This window comes from Neoarius graeffei, chromosome 16 (genome assembly GCF_027579695.1).
Source record: "Neoarius graeffei isolate fNeoGra1 chromosome 16, fNeoGra1.pri, whole genome shotgun sequence".
Taxonomy (NCBI): Eukaryota; Metazoa; Chordata; class Actinopteri; order Siluriformes; family Ariidae; genus Neoarius; species Neoarius graeffei.
Genome location: NC_083584.1, coordinates 15,032,594 through 15,058,277, shown reverse-complemented (window position 1 = coordinate 15,058,277; position 25,684 = coordinate 15,032,594). Strand labels below are relative to the sequence as shown.

The following is a 25,684-nucleotide window of genomic DNA, read 5'->3' as shown; positions in this document are numbered from 1 at the left end:
GGAAAGGGCCAATTTAATAACCCAGCGGATCTCTGCTTCTAAAACAGCTTCACTTGAGAAATGAGCTCCAATTGTGGGTGTAGCTTGAGGTGGCGTTCCAGAGGTTGATGGCTGGACCTCGCTGCTTCCTTGACTCTCTGATTCTGTTGCCTGCGTGCTCGCTTCAGAATTTTGAGGGGTGGGAGGTTGATTGATGAAATCAGTCATGCGTGGTCCACTGCCTCGACTTAACATTACCCTCTTGTGTCCCTCTCCTTTGGCATGGCTTTTAACAGCAGAAATGCCCATGTTGCCTACAAATGCTTTCTTGCATATCTTGCAGTATGCCCGCTGTGCATCATCTGTACGTCCTATCCAGTCCCTGAACTCAGGATTTATCTTCCATTCCTCCTTAAACTTACACCTCCTTGGCATGATTCTGCTCTCCCTCACTTCTGTAATTAGAAATAAATTCTCTAAATTAACCATTATAGGCAAATTTTTTTTTTGCAACATTGCCAATTAAATTCCATACAATGATATACGAAAACGCAGGCTAAACAGAAATACTGATTTTCTGTAGGCTAACCTACACAAAAAACATGCAGAGGCATCTAGCTGTAGGCTACAAGTAAAATTAATTTTTTAAAATGAAAAAAAAAAATAATAATAATAATGAGACTAACAGCCTCTACATTCTATCAGGCTGTTATGTTCATGCTGTTTTAGATTTGGTTCACTGAATTTATTTGCTTAACACTGGGACCACGTAGGCTACAAAATGATTTGAGATCGATTACTGTCATTAGACAATTAGCACTATGCTAACACATAACGGGAATTGCCATTAACAGGCTAATGGAAGTTAGCATCGCCAATTTACTTGACATGCGACCTGGGTCCACATCAAACGGTATTATGAAGTAAAACAGTCAGTTGACCCATATGCAGTGGTCATACTTAGTCATGCACACAGTAAAAAAAAATTTAACTGATATTCCCTTGTTCTCCTGTCACGACAAGCTAGAGCAACCTCAGAGGGTCAAAACTCAAATGTAAATTGCTTATACACGTCTCAGTATAGAGGATGTGCAGTCATGTGACCTGTCCATGTTTACTCCGCCATATTGGACGGCTTCAGGATTGTTTACCTTGCGCGAGTGTAATGGATCCAGGGAGGAATCCCCAAGAAAATTCGGAAAATAGCCCATCTACATCATGCGATTACTTGTCTAAGTTTGTTCAGCATCTTGAAGGTGACGTGAGGCAGCGTTACGTGGAAAAGTGTTCCAGGTTGGGGATTGCAGATCCGTACAACTTGCCGCAATCCTTGTTCAGGGAAATTCGGAGCTGCGGTGCCGGCGATTTGCCCAATCTGGCCTACCACGACATTTACAATTTTCTCGTTAATCGTGAATCGTGTTACACTGGCAAAGCCCTCAAAGATTACAAGAGCCTGGAAGCTTATAAATATTTTGTTGCGGGATGGGTATCCCAACTATACCTCTGGAAGGTTCCGAAGAAGAATGTCTACTTGATAACCTCACGGGTAAGTGGCATTAAGACGTTTATCATAGAGACTATGCAGGACGTTTTATCGTAAGAATGTTCGAAATCTAAACTCAGTTCCAGATAATGACAGGGTTGTAAATATGCATGTTTTTGTCTGAAAAACAGTAAATCAGAAAGCTGCGCAAATGTGACAGCTTTCTGATTTACTGTTTTCTTCTCATACTTATACTTCCTATGTTTCATGGACTGTAACGACATTTGCTCATTTAGTAATTTTAATACAGAATTTACTTTGATGAAATTATTCAGACACTCCAACGCCCCCTCCCCCCCCCAAAAAAAATCGGATCTGCACGATTCAGCCGTGAAAAAGGCGGCATCCGCCAAAAGGCGCGCCGTTTGCATCCCTGTATTAAGAACATTAATATTACACGTCCATGTGAAAACCAGTTATATTTTTTTGATCACAACTTGGTGATAGGTGGTGCAGTATACTACAATTATACAGCAAGTTCTAACTAATATTTTGAAAAGACCCCAATGGTCCAATAAAGTGTGAAGTGACTAAAAACAGCGTCTCTCCTCGTCTGCGGGGAATCTATAAAATGACAGGCCCTTCTTTTGGCCCTGTCTATTGGTACAACCAAATGCTGAACAAGATATAACCATTCTCGAAAGATCTACTCCCACACACTTGATAATTAGAACGGGTTCGTCTCAGTTCTATGCGTGGCCATGCCGTCCAAGATGGCAGATAAACAAATATCACGTGACCTCGTGACGTCACGTGCACGCTCTCTATAGGCGACAGGTGGAGACATAGCGCAGCAGATCGAGCTACGATGGAGCTCAGCTGTCCTCATATCTAGACTACGACCAGCGAGCTGTTTCAAACAGAAAAATTAAAAAGCGAAAACACAGAAATAAAATTCCAGGACAAGAAAATTTATTTCCAGGACATTGGGCCATTTCTATCAATTTCCAGATCATTTCCATGACTGGAAAATGACGCTCTAAATTTTCAGGTTTTCCAGGACGCGTGGGAACCCTGACTGGATAAAAACTCATCGATTTTTTTTTTTTTAAATATAAAGATACAAACTGTCCGTTGTTCAAGTGTTTATGAGATCCGTTGCCTTGCACTTATGATCAGGTTCCCTGTGGTGGTACATGTACATCGTTCGTTCATTCATTCATTCATACATACATACATGTACATAAATACGGATGTCGTATGGTTGCCAAGGCCATCAAAAATCAGGCCGATGCATTACCACATATTCTCTTAAATATGGAGCTCTGCTGCGCTATAAAAACAAAACTGCACTACACTATTCTATATAAACGTGTATAAGATTGATAAATGCAATTTATATTTCACACAAGCTGCACTTTGTAGATATCAGTCATATATAAAATACATTTTAAGAGTAAACTTGTACAGTTGGAAGCCTTTCATAAGATGCGATGTTTGATCTTAAGGCAGAAGACAAAATAAAAATACATCTCAGTGAATAAATATAACATCTGAGCTAAAAAAATAAATTATACCAGCTGGGAGGTCCGTATTGTGAAATACCGTGACCGGGGTCAGTATTCAAAGCCGAGGTCACGGTATTTCACCATACGGAACGACCTTAAGCTGGTGAATAATATATTTATTTTTTTCTTTACCAAATTCTAACAGAAAACGAGAGCGCCCGAAAGGGAAAACCGAGCCGAGCCGCCATTCTGAATCCTCATTCACGGCTGTAATGCAAGTGGCTTCCTCCTCGGTATACAAGTGCACTTCCATGGCAGGAAAAAAAACTACATTTTGCCGCCTATGTAGTCCCCTATTTATACAAAATTGAGTCATTCAGGATTCAGCCATGTTTTTGCTCGGCGTTAGCAACAGTTAGAGGTTTTTAGCTTTCTCCTGAAATGTTTTCTTTTATTTCTTCTTCCTCAGGGTAGTAAAACTCGCTTTCGCTGTGAACACTGTCGTTATCGCGATCCATGCTGTAAAATTAATGCTATTCTCCTGAGAAATGCTGGCAAAAAATAAGATTTTTGATAATCTTATAGAAAATAAATAAATAAAGATAAATGTTGACAAAAAATGCTACGTTGTTTGTTGTTGTGAACGAGCGAGTCGCCAGAGGTCCATAACCAGGGTCTGTAACTGGGGTCTGTATCGTAGGATACGGACCTGCTTGCCAGCCAACCAGAGCTCAGGATTTGATGGAAACCGGACCGCGAAAAAAATATTACACTTTAAATAAAGTGCTGACCCAGCAAGAAGCCACCCTCCATCAAACGTACACCATGCAAACTGATAAGTTAAAGGTGCCCTTTGTAACTTTGAAGTGTTTCCAAACATCCTCTGCGAAAAAGAGCTTAGACAATCCTACATTTTGCAATATCATCATAGAACAGACAAATTAATGGGATAAATTGCTTCTAGACGTCTGTCGACGGGAAAATTAGCTCCGCCCCTTCCCCAGCTGGAACAAAGCTGCTCAGGCAGCGATTCTTTCCTTTATTACGTTTATTCATTCTCCTTGCAGGCAGCAGAGGGCGCTGATGATTACATACAGCTCCTTTAAAACATTATAGAACACTATGCCACCTGTGGCAGAACCATGACCGAGTTCTCTCCAAAGTTCCTGGTTCTGAGTGTCAAGCTTGCGCTCGGACCAATTGATCATGCCACCTTTTTCGTTAGGCTCCGCGCTTCTTTTCCCAGTTATCCTGCCTTCTAAACATATTTCTGACAGTCGTTTTTTTACTACGTTTGACGTCACTATAAAGTTTGAGTGTTTAAACGGCCATTGGGTTTCACTTCGAGTCGTATTGGCGCTCACCATGGTCCTGAGGGTCTCTGGAGCTCCTTTGACAGTGGAGATGTAGCAAAGTTCAGTAGATCCCAGTCTCTCGTATGACGCCAGGACCGACATCCTCTTCAGAGCGCTGGCAAAGTGAAAGCGCTGGTGAATCTTCAGGCCTGGAGTCTTTATTGCACGAGGAAACACCTTTTCGTCTACAGAGAGAACAAACTTAAATACACATGCCTGTTAATCATTAATTGTATGTAATAATTCCTGGCTTTAATGCAGCTAAATCACGTGTACAGCTAGAAATACTAGGACTATAGCTGTGACGCTTGACCAGCGGTCGAAGAATAAAATATTCCAGTTTTCTGGTGGTTCTGAAGGTTTTTTTTTTTACTATAAATTCCAGACCTTTAGTGAGCGTCCAGTCTGCTGCGGTCAGCATGGCCTTCTCCAGAGGATCCCCCACCAGCTGACCGTCATCCAGAGTCACCAGCGAGTGACAAGTAGCGACGACTCGGTGGGTCTCGAGCGGGATTTCAGACACCGGCATCACCTCTTTCCCTTCTCTACGGGGCACGAGAGGAATAAAATTAAAATGCAACTCGTGTTGACAGTGAAAGTTTTCCTCAAGAGTGTCCACATGGAACCGTATTTCTAAACCACGCTGCTCTCTACCTCAATCCAGCCACACCACGGACCACCAAGCTGTCACTGGTTAGCGTTCCCGTTTTATCAAAGCAGCAAATCTCCACTTTTCCTGCAAAAGGAATCCTGAAAGGCTCCGTGCAAAACACATCTGGAAAAGGGACACGAGAGAGAACGTGAGACGCAGGTGACGAGGCAGAGCCTAAACAGGAACGCGTTCGTGTTTCTCAATTTAAAACAGAAAAACGGGCGACTCCATGACTGCGGTGCCATTTAGCTTCACCCGTTATTACATTTACCCGATGTAAAAAGCATTTAAATGCAGATCACGTGACCTTTAACAACCGATATGCTTATTTTAGATAAACAACTGCACTGTACCTTGAAAATAAAATCATTAAAATATTCAAAAAATAATAATTTCTGCATTAATGTATGAATCCATTTAATATCTCAGACATGAAACATCTCTTTCCATGACTCCATTAAAGGTTATGAAAAACGTATACATGTCATTCATTCACTCAACGCTGTTTCCTGCAGAGCCTAATCCAGGAATTTGAAAATAGGGGACAGATCCCTCACTAGTTGTAGAAACAGGGGACAGAAAATATTAACGGGGTAAAAATATCCCTCATTTGTTCCAGTTAGTGGGGACAGAAAAATAAGTAATACATTGGTAGATATTTTCAAGAGTACACCTATAAACAGAACAGTTTTATTAATAAAACTAAATACATGTAAGAAACGTTCATATCAGATGTTAATCTATATAATATAGTTATGGCACTATACATATCCTTTAATACAGTGATATGAAAACCATATCAGCAAACACTTATCCACAGTTTATAGTATTACACAAACATTATGATCAGATCTGAACTTTAAAAATGTAATGAAATGTGTATTCATACTTCGTTTTTTTCTTTGTTGCATTGTCTTAAGTTTCATCGCGTTTCGATTTCGTCCCCGTTGCCTCAGGCTCAGGTTGATCGACGATAACGACAGCTGAACTCGTATCTGCCTGGACTGTCACTTCGGTGGTAACATCGTCGACTTCGGTTTCATATTTTGTTTTCTGGGCAGCACGGTGGTGTAGTGGTTAGCGCTGTCGCCTCACAGCAAGAAGGTCCGGGTTCAAGCCCCGTGGCCGGCGAGGGCCTTTCTGTGCGGAGTTTGCATGTTCTCCCCGTGTCCGCGTGGGTTTCTTCCGGGTGCTCCGGTTTCCCCCACAGTCCAAAGACATGCAGGTTAGGTTAACTGGTGACTCTAAATTGAGCGTAGGTGTGAATGTGAGTGTGAATGGTTGTCTGTGTCTATGTGTCAGCCCTGTGATGACCTGGCGACTTGTCCAGGGTGTACCCCGCCTTTCGCCCGTAGTCAGCTGGGATAGGCTCCAGCTTGCCTGCGACCCTGTAGAACAGGATAAAGCGGCTACAGATAATGAGATGAGATTTCGTTTTCTTCTTGGTTGGTTCATCGGTAGTACTTGTATCGGGTTGTGTAATGTCGGCTGGATTAGTATCTGTCGCTTCGGTGTCTTCATTTTGTTTCCTTTTTTCGTCCAAAGGTCTTTCAACGCGACCACGCGTTTTGACATTGTTATGTTTGGATGAGACAGAACTAGGGGTCGACCGATAATCGGCCTGGCCAATATATCGGGCCGATATTCTGCATTTTTAGGGTTATCGGTATCGGCCATAATTTCCACCGATATGCTGATAACATGCCTTTTTGCAGCCATTTCGTTCCTAACGCGACTGTCACTGCACGTCCTTTCCTGCACTCGCCTCTCTGAGTTCAAGAACACGGTCCCGCCCACCAGCTCGCAACAGGCCCTCGTGTTGCGTCACACTTAGGATGGGCGGGCCCAGGCTAGCAAATGTCTGGTTTTTGGTGCAATATCTCCATAGGTGTATAGAGGCCCATTTCCAGCAACTCTCACTCCAGTGTTCTAATGGTACAATGTGTTTGCTCATTGCCTCAGAAGGCTAATGGATGATTAGAAAACCCTTGTACAATCATGTTAGCACAGCTGAAAACAGTTGAGCTCTTTAGAGAAGCTATAAAACTGACCTTCCTTTGAGCAGATTGAGTTTCTGGAGCATCACATTTGTGGGGTCGATTAAATGCTCAAAATGGCCAGAAAAATGTCTTGACTATATTTTCTATTCATTTTACAACTTATGGTGGGAAATAAAAGTGTGACTTTTCATGGAAAACACAAAATTGTCTGGGTGACCGACCACCCACCCACCCACCCACCCACTCACTCACTCACTCTCTATCTATCTATCTATCTATCTATCTATCTATCTATCTATCTATCTATATATAAAAAGCCATTTACTCTGCGAAGTATTGACTTGCATTGCTGATACATTACCAAGCCTTATTTCCTTGTTCGGTTTCCTGATCCCCGATTTCCTGTTTCTCGTCTTTGATTCTGCCGAGTCTACGATAGCCTGTTTGTGCGTCGCTCGACCGATTGCCTGTTTCACCGTTTTACGATTTTGCCTGCCGTTCTGGATTGTTTACCGTCTTCACTTGTATTAATAAACACACCTCCTGCACTCACATCCAGCTCCCAACCATCTCTGACAGAATACTTCGCACTCCCTGATAAAGAGAAGCACATTCACCTGTTCATACGGCATGTTCAGGAACAAACTAAATGTTAATGGTGCTAAAAACAGCCACCGTCAAATGGTGCGGTTGGAGTCTTGGACTCGAATCAAATTTTTTTTTTAATGACTCTGACTTGAGCTCGAGGTTTCGTGACTCGAGTACAATGCTGCATCAGACACTCACAGAGTTTGGCCAGGGCGATGAGGGAGGTGTTGACAGCCAGCGAGAGCTCGATAGGAAGCTCGGGCGGTACTACAGACGTCAGGATGAGCGTGCACTCCAGGAACAGCTTGTACTTGTTCCTGCTCAAGTCCTTGGTCCCTGGAGGAAAGAGATGAAAGAGGGAAAAGCCAGGTAGGGTTAGATATTCATCTGCAAAACCTTGGACCAGATGTTCCATTACATGACGTGTCTGGAAATTACACTGACAGCAACGTCAGTCCAGAGCGATCTGTTACCAAATGTAGTTTGCATATAAAACGCTCTGTGATGTTAGAAAATAACATGAGAGAGATGCAGAAAACACCAACATCCCATAATAAGCACACTTCCTTGATTAAAAAAAAAAAGCTCCAGGTTGTGACAATATTTTAGCTTACACACACACACTATCGTTTCCATAGAAACAACTCTCTCATACTCAGGAACTCGTACAGTGGAGAATCTACATTATCCAAGGCTAAAGATATAAGGATTAAAAACATGCTGCTGTTTAACAAAAATCTAGATATCACTGATACGTTGAAGTTTTCTGTCAGGACATGTTTATTTAACGCTTACGGAAGAAGTGACGGCGCTTTGGAACAGAATCAGAGTCGGATGTCTGCGTTTCTTGGTAACACGCTGCATGATTTTTATTCGCTCATCCGGCTGTAGGCCAGGCCCGAGAGGCCTACGTGATCACGGGTCGTCTATCCGTCGTCCGTCTACAATTTACAAAAATCGCTACTCCTTCTACAGGATTGATCGGATTTTGATCAAGCTCATATGGAATGTTCCCCAAGTCAAGATGGTGGCACCATCTGTCATATTTACAATTTTATGGGCGTCTGAAATTTTGGGCGATGTGTCACATTCAACGCTGCTGTTCGTAAACTGCTGGGACGTTTTCACTGAAACTCACCCAGAAGACTCTAAAGACATATTCCAACAAGAGTTGATCACCAAGTGGCGCCACCTGCCACGGATGCGGCTACACAAGGGTCACGTGCAATTTCATGGAAAAAAAATAATAATAAATAAATAAATAAAATCGCTACTCCTCTTACAGGATCGATCGGATTTTGATCAAACTCATATGGAATGTTCCCCAGGTGGGTGGGTGTATATATTTAAAATAAAAAAAATTGTCAAGACGGTGGTGCCACTTGTCATATTTAACATTTTATGGCTGTTTGAAAATTTTGGGTGACTCGTCATACCAAACACTACTGTTCGTAAGCTGCTAGAACGTTTTCACCGAAACTCACTCAGAAGACTCTAAAGACATATTCCAACAAGAGTTGATCACCAATGCCCCTTTTCCACCAAAGCAGTTCCAGGGCTGGTTCGGGGCCAGTGCTTAGTTTGGAACCGGGTTTTCTGTTTCCACTGACAAAGAACTGGCTCTGGGGCCAGAAAAAAACGGTTCCAGACGAGCACCAACTCTCTGCTGGGCCAGAGGAAAGAACCGCTTACGTCAGCGGGGAGGGGAGGGGCGGAGTTGTTAAGACCAACAACAATAAGACCGTGAAAGATCGCCATTTTTAAGCGACGAGAAGCAGCAGCTGTACAAACGTGAAGTCATCCATTATTATTATTGTTGCTGCTTCTTCCGTGTTGTTTTTGCTTCGATATTCGCGCCAAGGTTTATGCAAACGTAGCGACGTAACTGACGTATACAGCGACGTAACTGACGTATACAGCGACGTAACTGACGTGGCTTCCCTTAGCACTGCGAGCTATGGAAAAGCAAACTGGTTCTCAGCTGGCTCGCAAGTTGAACGAGTTGTGAACCAGCACCAGCCCCGGACCAGCCCTGGAACTGATTTGGTGGAAAATGGGTACAAGTGGCGCCACCTGCCATGGATGCGGCTACACAGGGGTCATATGTTTCTCCTTTAGTGCAAGAAAAAGACTGACACAGGCAACTTTTTTATCGATACTTGACCACGGGGACCTCTTAGACATGCATGCAAATCTCTCCTCTCTGAAAATGCTGGATTCAGTGCATCATGCAGCATTAAGGTTTGTAACAGATTCAGGTTTTCGTACTCATCACTGCAGCTTACATGAGCGTGTTGGTTGGCCTTCTCTGCACAATCATAAATGGGAACACTGGTACAGTTTTCTTTATAAGGCCATCCTGTGTGACTTGCCTCCTTATTTATGTTCTCTTTTGACTCTTAAAGTCACCACCAAAAGCTGTAGTCTCCGGCTCGATAGATTGATAACGTACGCCATTCCTCGTACGCGGACTGCCTTTGGTGAAAGTGCCTTTAAAGCACTCACACCCTCGTCCTGGTATAAATTACAGAGTCATCTTAAATTGGATTACCTCCCAAGTATGGAAGATTTTAAAGCTAGGATCAAGGACTATTTGACTACTGAATGCACATGTCCTCTTACTGAACGCAGCTGGTGATTATAATGTAATTTGCCAATTTGTTTTAACAGTTGTTTGTTTTTTTCCACCAATTGTGTACTTTATGCGGACCTGCTGTGCTGCTCTCTTGGTCAGGATCCCCTTGCAAAAGAGATTCTGAATCTCAATGGGATTATTCCTGGTTAAATAAAGGTAAAGTCAAATGTGCAATTTCATGGAAAAAAATAAAATAAAATCGCTACTCCTCCTACAGGATTGATCGGATTTTGATCAAACTCCTATGGAATGTTCCCCAAGTGGGTGTGTATAAAAAAAAAAAAAGTTGTCAAGACTGTGGCGCCACCCGTCATATTTACAATTTTATGGGTGTTTGAAAATTTTGGGCGATGTGTCACATTAAACACTGCTGTTCATAAACTGCTGGGACGTTTTCACTGAAACTCAGCCAGAAGACTCTAAAGACATATTCCAACAAGAGTTGATCACCAAGCGGCACCACCTGCCATGGATGCGGCTACACAGGGGTCATGTTCAATTTCATGAAAATCACTGCTTCTCCTACAGGATTGATCGGATTTTGATCAAACTCATAAGAATGTTCTCCAGGTTGGTGTGTACAAAAAAAAAAAAAAAGTTGTCAAGACTGTGGCGCCATCGGTCATATTTACGATTTTATGGGCGTCTGAAATTTTTGGGTGGCGATTTGTCACATTAAACGCTGCTGTTCGTAAACTGCTGGGACATTTTTCACTGAAACTCACCCAGAAGACTCTAAAGACATATTCCAACAAGAGTTGATCATCAAGTTGCGCTTACACAGGGGTCATGTTCAATTTCAAGAAAATCGCTACTCCTCCGACAGGACTGATAGAATTTCAAACTCGCACACAACAACAGTGGCTGGTATGAGCTCCAGCCTCATTGAGGCTATTTATTATTATTTTTTAAAAATCTTATTAATCAAGATGGAGAAAGAGCGAGGCTACTGATATAATGACTGTTTATAAATGCTATAATGTAAGTGATAAAAGGAAGACGACTCGTCGTCGTCATCACTGCCGAACCCAACCCGAGCTTGAGGCGACCCACGTTTGGTTGACTTGGCCAGAACTGCAGCAGTATGGAGGCCAGTTCCTTTCTGCACACTCGTGCAGGTTCACACCTACAGGCAATTTCGAGTAGCCAGGTAGTCTAACTGCATGTCTTTGGACTGTAGGGGAAACCGGAGCACCCGGAGGAAACCCATGCGGACACAGGGAGAACACGCAAACTCCGCACAGAAAGGCCCCCACTGGCCACATTAAGGAACTTTTAAAAACTGTAATTGTCAATTTGCTGTGGTAGAAGAAAAATAAACATGTCAGAGGAAAAGAATCCACCTCAGGGTGAGAACAGTAGCACCGCTTCATATCTGGCAGCATCACATCAGCCTGTCGTTGATTATTTTCCTATAAACAGCACATCGCTGAGTGTTTTATTCCTTTCATGAGTAAGTAATAATGAGAGTAAGGTTAAAAATGTTTTTTTAAAAATACAGCAAGTTGGGTGGCATGGTGGTGTAGTGGTTAGCGCTGTCGCCTCACAGCAAGAAGGTCCGGGTTTGAGCCCCGTGGCCAGCGAGGGCCTTTCTGTGTGGAGTTTGCATGTTCTCCCCGTGTCCGCGTGGGTTTCCTCCGGGTGCTCCGGTTTCCCCCACAGTCCAAAGACATGCAGGTTAGGTTAACTGGTGACTCTAAATTGACCGTAGGTGTGAATGTGAGTGTGAATGGTTGTCTGTGTCTATGTGTCAGCCCTGTGATGACCTGGCGACTTGTCCAGGGTGTACCCCGCCTTTCGCCCGTAGTCAGCTGGGATAGGCTCCAGCTTGCCTGCGACCCTGTAGAACAGGATAAAGCGGCTAGAGATGAGATGCAGCAAGTTTACTAACTTTCTAGTCGTCCACATTCTTAGTCTATCGTGCTGCAGGCTTTCGTCTAAACCGGGGAACAGGGGCGCTGCGCCCTCTTACTCTCGGTGTGCGCCCTCTTACCGAAATGCCGATTGAACCCCAAGTCACACTCAGGCCATGCACTTGTATGCTACTGCACAACATGCAATCTTTCTCAAAACGATCTTTTCTCCGTGAAAACATCCCAGCAACACCACGTGACAATGTGTCTGATCATCAAATACGTTATAATTACTCCAAAAATATTCCAATCATAGTAGATACACCGCCAGACGGTGCAAAAACAATCCGAATTGGCGTTTTCCTAGCCTGGCTAACGCGACTTCAAAGCTCTGCGAGCATTTGGTCTGGCAAAGATATTAAGCCCAACTGTTTCCCAGAGCCCGTGGTTGACCCGCCTCCCTGAAATGCCTCAGTTTGCTACTGGTTGAAGCCAGAAAAGGCTGTGACGAAGCTTAAACCAATCACATCACTCTTTCCTCTGACGCATGTGACGCGACGGGGCTAACTGGTAGATTAAACTCTTACCGAAGCCGGTCGGGAGCAAGGCGAAAACGTCCTTCCTTTCAATAAATACCTCCAGGGCTGCTCTTTGCTCCGTTTTCAATGAGAACTTCCCGTTGAATGCTTTCAATACAGCATCTATGCGTAATAGATGCGGAAGCGTGAATGAAGCGCTTCCGGCATAGATTCTGTAAACAATCTATGGCTTCCGGTCGCAGTTCTACTACATCACTGCCTTGAACACGCCTCTACCCAGGGCCGTTGGAGATGCTCAAAGGTGATTGGTTCCCGATTTTTCGGGAGCTTGGAAGAGCTGTAGATAGCTTGCCTGGCCAGACTAAGCTCGCAACAGGCCCTCGTGTTGCGTCACGCTTAGGATGGGTGGGCCCCAGGCTAGCGTTTTCCAGACTGAGGCGCCATGTTGTTTAGTTGTTTACTTGTCGCGGCTGCTCTCGCGAGATTTGACCTGGGCTACATACAAGGTCAGCTGACTTGTAGAGCGAGATTTCTCGAGACTGAATGACCTTTCACCCACCGGCGCGGGAGCTTTTGACAGAAGTAGTTCGCGAGTTGTTTTTGTTGATACTTGGGCATTTAAAGACGTCATCCCACGGCACGAAACGGAAGAAAGCCGAAGACTGTCCGGGGCAGAAGATGATTACTTCTTTCTTTTTCAATGTTGACAGACAATTTGTTACAATTCCTCTCTCAGATAGCCTCAGAATGTCCCATTGTAGCCTCAATTTTTCAAAGGCTTCGCACGGCGGAGGGGGGGGACGGACAACCGGCACCACCCCCCATCGCTTCGCTCCCTCGCCATGGTGAGCGCCCTCATACTAAACTTTTCTAGAAAAAACCCTGGTGCTGTGATCATTTCTTCAGGCGTAATTACAGTTAAATTTCTGAACAACTGACGAAAGCCGAAACGAGCAGTCATACCAGTTTGACCAGGTGGGTTAGTTAATGTGTGTGTGTAAAACTCACCCTCCACCCACACGTATACAGCCGCCGCGATGGCGAACACCAGCAGGAACAGGATGAAGATGAAGGTCTCCAGGTTGTTGGCGGTGACCCTTTTCACTCCGAACAGAATGGTGCGTAATAATTTCCCCTGAACACACACACACACCTGATTAATTCAACTGCCCAAGTCTGCACACACTCTTCTGAATACGCTGTACATTTCCCACCGTCTTAAAGACATTCTGTTGAAGTCAAGTCAGTTTATTCGTATACTGCTTTTAACAGACATTGTCGCAAAGCAACTTTACAGAAAATTAATTACACGAGCTAATTTTATCCCTGATGAGCAAGCCTGAGGCCATGGGGGTGAGGAAAAACTCCCTCAGACGACATGAGGAAGAAACCTCGAGAGGAACCGGACTCAAAGGGAACCCATCCTCATCTGGGTGATAACCGATAGCGTGAACTGCACTGGTAGATCCCTGCACTATGATCACCATGATACACATTCTGTTCGACCATAGCGCCTTACTGCACCACTTCCACTACGCATACTGCTTCAGAATCTGTGATCATCTCACACTTCTCTGGTCTTCAACAAGGTTGGGTTTTTTTTTTTCTTTCACATTTGCATGCGTCATAAAAGCTACTAGATGCCTTAAATTGGTCCAGAATATGCACTTTAATGGGTTTTTTTATATGAAAGTATGTCCCTTTACAGACTCATCCAGAAGGGTAATTTTGCACAAGGCCATCTGCCTACAGCAGAAAAAAATAAAACAACAAAACGCATCTGGAAAAATCCCAAGGGAGTCTGGAGCCAGATTCGTGACGTCACCTGCGGAAGCGCCGGCAGGCTGCGCGAGCTTTGCACGGTTTCAGTGCACAGCCTGTGTAGACCAAGTGCTCCCATTTCTCTCTCATTGTCCTGTCTTTTGGGAAACGATGAGTACTAATCCCATCAAGATTGGTGTTGCTACTGTACACCCTCCTACGATACATCTGTTAACCATTTTAATAATTACGCGATAACGTTGAAGAAATGTGCAGAAAACCACCAGGTCGTTTTCTCATAAACAAACCAGCGCTGGCGTAGGATTCAGAGGGAGGCGTCCCGCACGCGACGTCACGAAAATCAATATTTGCCGGGAAATCCAAATGCCAAGTTTTTTCAGAGGCGGACCAATTCGCCTCAAATGGCTTGATTTCAACTGAATTTTTCTGGTATTGCGCAAGGTAAAAAAAAATTGCGCAAAATGTGACAGATATTTGACCAAAGTTTAATCTAAAATAGGAGAATAACGCTACGTTCACACTGCAAGGCTTAATGCTCAATTCCGATTTTTTTGTGAAATCCGATTTTTTTGTGAGGTCGTTCACATTAACAAATATATGCGACTTGTATGTGATCCTCAGTATGAACGAAAAGCGACCTAAAAGTGTTCCGCATGCGCATTGCAGGATACGACGACGTCACACGCAGTGAGCATGGCCAGTGTTTACAGAAGTAAAACCGCCCGGTTGCGGTATGACCCATCCAATCTAGCTTGAATAGCTGCATCCCCCCAAATGGAAATCAGCTCCCTAACCTCTGCGTCCTTCCATTGAGAAGATTCAGAACCTTCACAGCCCGAAGCGTCCCTCGCATTGATGTCATGCGCAGGGGCGCAGATACGTTTTTTGAACTGGGAGGGACAAAAAACTGGGGGGGGGGGGGACAAAGCTGCCAGCAAACCAACCCCAACCCCGATATGCCTGTCAAACTTGTTGTTAGTAACCATAGCAACCAAGCTCGAGCTCGCAACCTGTGCAGTCTGCGCAGCTCAACCAACCGAATATCAGTCTTTGTTTTGTTTTATGGGAGTTGTTGCAACTATGTATACACTGCTGTGCACCTCAATAAACCGAATGGTAATTAGTCTTTTGATTTTTCCGTGAGGTTTGCCTTATGCAAAGAAAGACAGCATAGACGTTTTTTCCTCCCTATAAGTGGGGGGGACCGAACGAGGTGAATTTAAATATGACTCGTCCCACCCTCTATCTGCGCCCGTGATTATGCGCCATGTTGTTGTAACTTTTTTTGAGAGACCCGCCGCCTACTTCAGCGCAGAATAGTGACGTTTGTGGCTTGTTGATGACGTGTAGGTCGGATGAATGCGACCTGGCGGTTCAGACTGAAGTCGCATATGAAAAGAGCGGATAGGAATCGGAATTAGGACCACATATCCAAACAGCCTGGGTCGGATTTGAAAAAATCGGATCTGTGTCGTTCATATTGTCAATAAAAGATCGGATACAGGTCACATATGGGCGAAAAGATCGGATTTGAGTCACTTCAGCCTGCAGTGTGAACGTGGCCTTACATTGATCTCGCTCCTGAATTTACCCGTGATATGCAATTTCCTTCAGAATGAATAAAGTATCCATCCATCCATCCATGAACCACACACTTTGATCAAACGCCAATATCGTCAGCATGGATTAAAGCAAAAAAAAAAAAAATTTATTTGACTGAAAATTTATTGGGGGGGGGGGGGGGGGGGGGGGGGGGGGTTATGGGTGGATTTCGATGAAATTCTGAGAATGGTTAACTTAGAACTGATAACTTTATTATCAATTAATTAATGGATTAATATATTCAATTTATTGCACTCTCTTTCCATTGCTTCCGTATATTATTTTTTTGTGGCAAACCACACAAATGCAAGCGCCTGGAATGTTTAGTTTTTTGCACCATGAACTAAATGGCTTTCCGTTTTCACCTATTTCGTACAGCCAAGCCCACCTCCACTTGTTTTTTACACCTTTATCGATGGCAGACACATCAGTGCCTTCTTTCATGTAAAGTGCATCCATGCTGCCGAAACCGAAAGCAGAATGACATGCTCCTCTATGCTCGACGTCAGTATAGAAAAAAGTTTGGATCTTCGCTTAAATTAAAATTGGGGTTTGACCTTACTTTGTGTTGAATACGACTTCAAAAACAATTCAAGATTTTATTAAGAGAAATATTGTGGCCAACACGAGTGTTAAGTTACCTAAAAGATCGCGTGAAGTTGGCTGCTATCGACTTTGCGTTCGTTCTCATTTTCCTCCATCATTTCATCGGCCAGAAACAGATGTTTTGATGTAATTTAACTTAGTAGGCTATGATTATTATTTAGCCGTAGTCTTCTAGACATTGACTGTTTGGGGCATTGAACGCTGGTGTATGATTTTCAGGGAATAAAGTTTAGCGCATGTCGGAACATCATTGCACTCGCAGCCTCCAACTCCTCAAACGTCCTTTAAATTGATATATACCGTAGGCTATAAGGCACGGTTCTAACATACCTTACACACTGGCCTAACAAAAATAATAATTGTTGGGGCGTCTGCTGACGTGTTAGCTATAAATTTAGGTCTAATTACTTCTGACGGTCTGCAAGCATCGCACCGTCGGGTCTTCAAGTCTGGCTGAAGCAGAGGAGCGGGCTTTCCGGGGTTTATTTTTTCGTTTTTTTTTTTTTAAACATGCTCTATTTCTATATGTCCAAGTTTGAACTGAGTCATTTTGGCAAGATTTAATTTAATACAAAACAGAAATGGTCAGACACAAGCACGCCAAGCACATGGGAATGTATTTCGCCAATTTTGACAGCGCATGTTTTTTTAATGCCGCACCGTAGACAGCGAACGTTTAAACATGATCAAACATAGGAAATGAACGACACAAAGCACGGCTCAAAAACAAAAAAGTTAAATAAACCCTGCTGATAGTTGATGGTGTTGCAACACAGTGTTATAACCCAATCTCTACCCAACCACCCGGCATTTTAATTCTCCTCGGATCAGCACCGACCTCATATTTGGCCCTGGGAGAGTTCAGTTGACGGAAATCCGTCACACGACGGAAAACTTTAATCCATGCGTCGGTAAATATGTAAAGATCTCATTTATTTGCTGCTATTTAAAAAAAACCGTAAACAGGATACACTGAACCTTTTCTGCTCACCGAGTGGCTCTTTCCCTCAAAACGCTAATCGTGTTACAGTCTGAAAAGTGTCGAGAGCAAATCAGATCACAGCTTTTAAGATTCTGAAGCTCGTGGCCAGAAAAGCGTACTAATAACCCTACTAGACGCTCCATAGCTTACAGAGCCTTAATAGACTGCGCCATCTCCGTCCTTTTCGAGACTCGTTTTCCAAGATTGCCGTTATTTATCGTGAATGTAAACCCGCTGGAACGAAACGTCAGGATGCGTGTATTCAGGTACAACAGTAAAATGGAAACTGGTGATTTTTTTTTTTACCTTTAAAACGAGACATGAGAAAATCACCTATTTGTTATTACTGTATGAGTAACAACAGAACTGCGCGTGTAATCACAGCACTGACGGCTGCCGTTGATATACACTTCCGTTCAAAAGTTTGGGGTCCCTTTGAAATGTCCTTATTTTTGAAAGAAAAGCACTGTTCTTTTCAATGAAGATCACTTTAAACTAATCAGAAATCCACTCTATACATTGCTAATGTGGTAAATGACTATTCTAGCTGCAAATGTCTGGTTTTTGGTGCAATATCTCCATAGGTGTATAGAGGCCCATTTCCAGCAACTCTCACTCCAGTGTTCTAATGGTACAATGTGTTTGCTCATTGCCTCAGAAGGCTAATGGATGATTAGAAAAGCCTTGTACAATCATGTTAGCACAGCTGAAAACAGTTGAGCTCTTTAGAGAAGCTATAAAACTGACCTTCCTTTGAGCAGATTGAGTTTCTGGAGCATCACATTTGTGGGGTCGATTAAATGCTCAAAATGGCCAGAAAAATGTCTCGACTATATTTTCTATTCATTTTACAACTTATGGTGGGAAATAAAAGTGTGACTTTTCATGGAAAACACAAAATTGTCTGGGTGACCCCAAACTTTTGAGCGGTAGTGTAATCTCTGATAAATCCTGTCACCCAAACGTAATTTAAAGGATTTATACTAAAGAGGCAGAATCATTTCTGAGTCTCTCTCTCTCACCTGAGAAGTGTAGAAGCCCGTGCGTAAAACGTACGCCACACAGCCGTTGTCCACAGCTGCACAGAAAGCACAAGACACACAGGCATTTCAACATGAACAAGCGACAGCACGATGACTCGCGGATGAACGAGGCATTAAAGAGGAGACGCGGTCAAACCGAGGAGTGGGCACTCACGTTTGAGGCCTGCGCTGGCACGGAGAGGGGGGCTGTGCTGGACCACTTTCGTTCCTCCTGAGATCACATGCAGCCGCGAGTCCGTCTGCAGGTCCAGGATTCTCTCCGGGTCCAAATCCTCAACCGGCTCCTGCAGATAGAACACACACACACGCACACACACACACACCATGAGCATAAACCCCGACCCAGATCACAGCTGGAAATTCAGTGCTACAAGTTTTAGCCAAATGTAGTAGCAGCTTCCAGTAATGTTTACGTCAATTAAGCCTCAGTCACAACCAGCCGTACGTGCTCCTACGGCTGGTCTACGTGCAAAAAACGCAAGAACCGCACGGGGGCACACGTGAAACGCATGGAGGGTGCGCGTGTGACGTGCTGATTTTCGAGCCGTAGAGGTTCTTTGTCATGTCAAACAAACTCTACGGGCGCTTACGTTTTTTTCAGGTTGCAAGACAAACTTACGGCCAACGTGCGTCTTTCTCCACCAACAAAAAAACCACAGCGATTTGGGAAACGCCAAAAATCGCATGGCCAAAAAAAAATCGTACGTCAGGTTGTGACCTAGACTTTATATTATATCGCTGGGTTTCAGTCACGTGACTTGTCTTAGCGGTTTTACCGGAAGTGAAATAGTATAGCGGTACAGTTTAGTGCATCTGTCCACACTTGCAAGAAATGTTTGCGGTTTTCTTTCACGGTAGTTGAAATGCGCGTGCGCGAAATGTTTCCGTGGTTACCGAGTAACTTCCTTCCGAGAATATGGCGGATGAAACAACGCGTGTGTGCTTTTTGTCGTCAGTGTACAGTCTGTATTTCTGGTGGTCATTTATTCAGTCGAATCGTATAAAACGCACGAGGCAGTTGAGAAAGAAAACAAACGAATCTCCGTTCGTCACTATTTTTTATATTTGACGTGTGATTGAGGCGTGTGACTTTGCGCATGCGCATGATATTTGTATCGATACAGAGCCGCTTCATCTGTCCACACTACAGCGAAGCGCTACAGTACCGATACTGTACCGGTACGAAACCCATACATTTGTGGGTTTCGTACCGATACAGTTATACCGCTACAGTACCGGTATAGTTGCTAGTGTGGACAGGTGTTGCGGTACGAAAGTAGTTTCGTATCGGTACAAAATCCCTAGTGTGGACAGGGTATTTAACAACGCAAGCGTAAGGTGTTTTTCACGCGACTGAGCAATGCACCTTCTCCATACAAACACGTTGTCAACTGAGCTTTAACAGACCACCAGCTAAAGTTCTGAATAACTAATGAGGCGGATGTGACGTCACGTGAAACCCAGCAGTAACAGATTGTGCATGTTTGCCATTTAGCTCTTGAATTTTTTTAAAAAAGCTCAATAATCAATCATTTTCTTCTTAGGTTTACAAACAACCTGGAAGACATGTAGAAACAAAACAACGGTTTAAGTCGTGGCCTCTTATTAAGTCGCTGAGAAAACCTGCTTGAACAGCAGACTTCTGATCCCGAATGTGTATCGCTTGTGTCTGAATGCACTTCCTGTCGGTCATGTTATTGACACTCGACAGGCCACCGTAGATCCTGAAGGCGGAGTTTCACGAACATGGATAAGAACCAAGCGGCAACCTCCGCTCCTGAAAAAGTGAAGCCAAAGCGGAAGTGCTAAATTCTGCAATTCCTCGAATGGCCACTTGAGGCAGGCTCCAAAAGCAAGTCAATTCCCATATGGCCCTTTTCCACTACCCTTTTTCAGCTCACTTCAGCCCGACACGGCTCGCATTTCGACTACCTCAGAGCAGCACGACTCAGCTCGCTTCAGCCCTGCTCAGCCCCCAAAACTCGCACGGTTTTGGAGCGGGGCTGAAGCGAGCCAAACCGAGCCGAGTGGGGCTGGGGGCGTGAGCAGACACTCCCCTGTGCACTGATTGGTGAGGAGGAGTGTCCTCACACGCCCACACACGCCCCACGAGCACGCTGGGATCTGTAAACACCGTAAACCCGGAAGAAGAAGAATTACGAGAATTTCTGAAGCCTTATGTGCCTCGCCTCATCTATACGCTCTTGCCAGTATCTGTTGGCGTTGTCGGTGACAACAAGCCACAGCACCAAGACCAGCAACACTAACGACTCCATGTCCTCCATGTTTATTGTTTACTATCCGGGTCGTGAGACTACCGCTTAAAAGCTCACTGATGTCACTGTTTGCGCCGCCTAACGACATCACGTGACGTCCACCCACTTTCGCTAACTCCACCCAATGTGTCCACCCACTTCCAGCCAGCACAGTTCAGCGCGGTTGTAGTCGAAATGCAACTCCAACAGCCCCGCTCAGCTCGACTCAGCACGGCACGGCTCAGCCCGACTCAGCCGCGTTGGTAGTGGAAAAGCGGCAATTGACCCACGTGTTAAAATGTCCAACTTTATAGCAAAAACAAACATGTTTACATTTATGCATAATTAGGGGTGGGGCCAATTTGAGTGACCACTGTTTGTGTCTCATTTTGTTAGCCGTTAGCTGGCATTACCGCAGAACTCAAGCCAAATTCATCGCAGGTGATGATTTATGTCAGTGTTTCTCAAACTTTTTCAGACCAAGGACCACTTTGTCCCAAAAAAAAAAAAAAAAATTCAGGGACTACCTGTCAACCCCCCCCCACACACACACACAACACACACACCATACAGAGATGTGTACTATTAGGTGTTTTTAATTGAAAAAATTATGGTTAACTAAACACATTAAAGGCCTATCCATTCCATATCCTCCGTGGTTTTTAAAGGCAAAAGTATGGAGGTTTAAAATTTAAGTTTAAAAATTTAAGGCATTTAAGTTTCTCAAATTTTCTCTCGAAAAATGCTAACGATTTGCCAAGGCATTCTTTGTGTTTCATCTCAACGTGGCGCTTGAGTTTTGCTGGCTTCATTGCCTCGTTGGCTAAAATCTCATAGCACAGGACACAGTGGGGATTGGGATCTTCAGAATCCCCAGTCCAGAAAAATCCCAACTTTAGATATTCATTGCGGTATTTTCTTTTCACCTTTGCCGTTGGTTTAGTCTGCCGAGCTTGTTTTTCTTGTTCTTCCTGTGTTGGGGACTCGGTGCTAACTGAATCTTCTTTTCTTTGCATTTTCTCCTTATTGATGCTTGTGTCGGTAGTGTCAGGTTTTTTCCTCTTAAAGGTCCCATGGCATGAAATTTTCACTTTCTGAGGTTTTTTAACGTTAAAATGAGTTCCTCTGACCTTCTTAAGTCACCCCAGTGGCTAGAAATTTCATAATGTGTAAACCAAACTATGCCCAACGTTTGAGAATGGCGCATCAAAACAGCGCGTTGATAAACTCTTCCCTTGCCTACGTCAGCAAGGGAGATGATCCCCACGCCCCCCCTCTGGATTCCCACCCACTGTATGGATTGCCCCGCCCAGCTCAAAAGTTGCCACCAAACATGGAAATTGCGCTGTACATGGATGTGACAACACAGAAAAGAGTCTGTTTTTACTGCCGACGGGAGAGCCCCTGAAGACGCAGTGGCTTAATTTTATTTACTCCAATAATACGCCGTCGAGTCTACCTAAGACGGTGTATGTTTGTCGGAAGCATTTTCCTGATGAATGTTTCCACAACTTGGGACAGTACAGGGCAGGTTTTGCACATCAACTGTCACTGAAGCCTGGGTCCGTACCAAGCATCCCTGCCGCATCAGCCACAAACACCGAACAAGTAAGTGTATAACTGTTAAGTCGTTTTGCCGTGTTTTAAAATCGGTGCCACGTTAGCCTTGCAATGGCTACATTAGCTGTGCAGCTAAGCGCTTCCTGCAGTTAGCCAGGTACTCTGCGCTACAAAACCAAAAAGCATGCAGCATGCTCTGTTATAATAGCCAATCAAAACAGTTTTTACAAAGACACCCACATTCTTTTTTTTAAGTCACTCGTTCATTTTATTTGTTTGTTTGTTCAGTAAAAACCCAAACATTTGTTGAATTTATTTTATTTCCTCGCGTCGCACCTTAATGACATCAGCGCGCGGTATTTTTCCCTTCGCGGTTTGTTCCTTCTCTCTCGCCATAGTAAGACACCCACATCCGCTTGTTCTGACCCACTGGAGGTAGCGTCACAGTGCTGTTAGCCAATCAGAGGTAACACGTTTACATGTCATGAATATTAATAAGACCCGCCCCCACCCTCTACCCTTCCCCGCCTCCTGCTTCTCATTAGCAAAACGATGCACTGGGAAAAGCGCTGAAATGGGGCTTTCTCCCAGGAGGCTATATCTACGTGCCGAGGGTTCATTTCGAGAAAGGCTGCGGATATAACATCCGGAAACCTCCACGAGCCCGTTTAAAGCATCAACAAACCACCATGCCATGGGACCTTTAACTGAACCGGTCAGCCACTTCTCCATCCTTGTTGTTTCACTTTCAGTAAATTTAAAAAAAAATCGCCATGAACACGAGCTAGTTAGGATTAGCCTATTATATGTTCAGAATTTTCGTTTGGGGCGGCACGGTGGTGTAGTGGTTAGCGCTGTCGCCTCACAGCAAGAAGGTCCTGGGTTCGAGCCCCGTGGCCGGCGAGGGCCTTTCTGTGTGGAGTTTGCATGTTCTCCCCGTGTCCGCGTGGGTTTCCTCCGGGTGCTCCGGTTTCCCCCACAGTCCAAAGACATGCAGGTTAGGTTAACTGGTGACTCTAAATTGACCGTAGGTGTGAATGTGAGTGTGAATGGTTGTCTGTGTCTATGTGTCAGCCCTGTGATGACCTGGCGACTTGTCCAGGGTGTACCCCGCCTTTCGCCCGTAGTCAGCTGGGATAGGCTCCAGCTTGCCTGCGACCCTGTAGAAGGATAAAGCGGCTAGAGATAATGAGATGAGATGAGAATTTTCGTTTGCTTGTTTTCAGGTCTGCCTGCCTGTTTGCCTGTGAGGCAGAGATTTGTGAGGTGACTGTTGCCTAGAGACGAGAGGCGGAATAAGAGCACGTGCACACTACAAGTTTTATGTGGTGCAAATTCAGATGCAAAACGCTTTTTAAATAATAATAACGATGACATTACCGGCCCGTTTGATTGCCGTTAAAAACAAGATTGGATAAATTTAACTTTCTAATAATGTTACAAAGCATTCGCTAGCTTATCTTGAAAACGCTGACTACATTTGTAGATCACCTCGCGGACCACTTGAGGTCTCTCGCGGACCACGCTTTGCAAAACACTGATTTATGTAAATAATTTTTGAAGCCTTGCCTATTTTCATGCAAGAGCTTTTCCATCCAAACGCAACTTTTACACACCACTACACCTGTAAGTTACTTTAATTAGCATTATTAGATTGCACTTACCTTTCAATATTTTTATGTAGTCGCTGCCGATGAAGTTTATCAGGGTTTCCCCTTCAGGAAATTAAGCTCAGACTGACAACGACAGTTTGAGCAACTAAAGAAAAATGACATTTTGGAGTTTGACGTAGAAATAATATCCACTCAGCATGAAGATTCGCGTAGCAACAGTCAGTCAATCGTTCACAAAGAGACACATCTCTTAACGAAATCGCAGGTTTGGTCTGACCATCTAACAGTAGCTGCTGTCAACCTCAGACATTCCTAGCTAGCTATATCGCGAACAAGCTAGCTATTAACCAAGCGAATGCTAGTCATCTAACCTATCAGGGGAAAATATTACTGCTAAAGATTGAAAAGACAACACTCCTTGATCAAATAGGTTATCGGACAGTTACACGCCCGGTTATTTGTTTATTTATTTAGTAAACCGGCCATTGAGGTAATGGGCCGTATCTTATGGAGCAGCTTCTTTTAGTTTAGCCAGTAGCTTGCATAGCTAGCTAGTTAGCTTCAAGGTTAAAAGGCGTGTTTCAACCGTACTATTCCAGCGGCCAGGCTTCACTATCCCCGCCCCTTTCTCCATTTACGGACTAGCCGGGAGTTAAAGGAGAACTGAAGTCATTTTTAAACTTGTTTTATTTCTTAATTAACGTGTTATTCAATTACGTTTTCGGTTTTAGTAACCTTATATCGTGACTCGTATTGGCAATTAAATATTATACTTACCGGCCTATTCGGTTTTTAGCCGTGTTGAATTTAGTTCGTTTGGTCCACGGCAGGCGTCGCTTATCCGCGCGATCTTCACGAGACTTCGAAACGTGGTGTCAGTGCCGCCATTTTGAAAACCGTTTTCTAAACGAAATACAGTGGTATGCAAAAGTTTGGGCACCCCTGGTCAAAATTGCTGTTACTGTGAACAGTTAAGCAAGTTGAAGATGAAATGATCTCCAAAAGGCATAAAGTTAAAGACGACTCATTCCCTTTATATTTTCAACAAAAACAATTTTTTAATTTTCATCTTCTACATTACATTACTTTAACTTTATCCTATTTTATTCTTTATTCTATTCTGCTGGGGTTTTTTTTCTTCTCATCCTATTTGAACTACTACTTCATTTTATTATTTTATTTTTACTATTGTTTAATTCTTATTTTCTTTTAATTCTTTTAATTAATTGTTTTAGAATAAAAATAAAATTATTTTATGTAATTTTATTTCTCTATTGTTTACTGTTTTTGTTTTTACTTCTGTAAAGCACATTGAACTGCCATTGTGTATGAAATATGCTATATAAATAAACTTGCCTTGCCTTTCAAAATGACAAAAAAGGAAAAGGGCCCAAAGCAAAAAAGTTTGGGCACCCTGCATGGTTAGTACCTAGTAACACCCCCTTTGGCAAGTATCACAGCTTGTAAACACTTTTTGTAGCCAGCTAATAATCTTTCAGTTCTTACCTGGGGGATTTTCACACATTCGTCCTTGCAAAAGGCTTCCAGTTCTACAAGTTTCCTGGGCTGTCTTGCATGCACTGCTCTTTTGAGATCTATCCACAGATTTTCAATGATGTTTAGGTCGGGGACTGTGAGGGCCAGGG

At 43.8% G+C, this 25,684-nt stretch overlaps 1 protein-coding gene across 1 annotated transcript in view; it reads right to left on the bottom strand.

The window, feature by feature from the left end:
- The window catches only part of atp13a1 (ATPase 13A1), a 75,820-nt gene that overhangs the window by 28,403 nt on the left and 21,733 nt on the right, over positions 1-25,684 (bottom strand). Inside the window, exons 7-13 of the mRNA XM_060942547.1 lie at positions 18,765-18,894; positions 18,590-18,645; positions 13,604-13,730; positions 7,767-7,904; positions 4,983-5,103; positions 4,716-4,873; positions 4,338-4,513 (exon numbers count right to left, since the gene is read on the bottom strand). Of these exons, the coding sequence (XP_060798530.1) occupies positions 4,338-4,513; positions 4,716-4,873; positions 4,983-5,103; positions 7,767-7,904; positions 13,604-13,730; positions 18,590-18,645; positions 18,765-18,894 (906 nt within the window). The remainder of the gene's footprint in view (positions 1-4,337; positions 4,514-4,715; positions 4,874-4,982; positions 5,104-7,766; positions 7,905-13,603; positions 13,731-18,589; positions 18,646-18,764; positions 18,895-25,684) is intronic.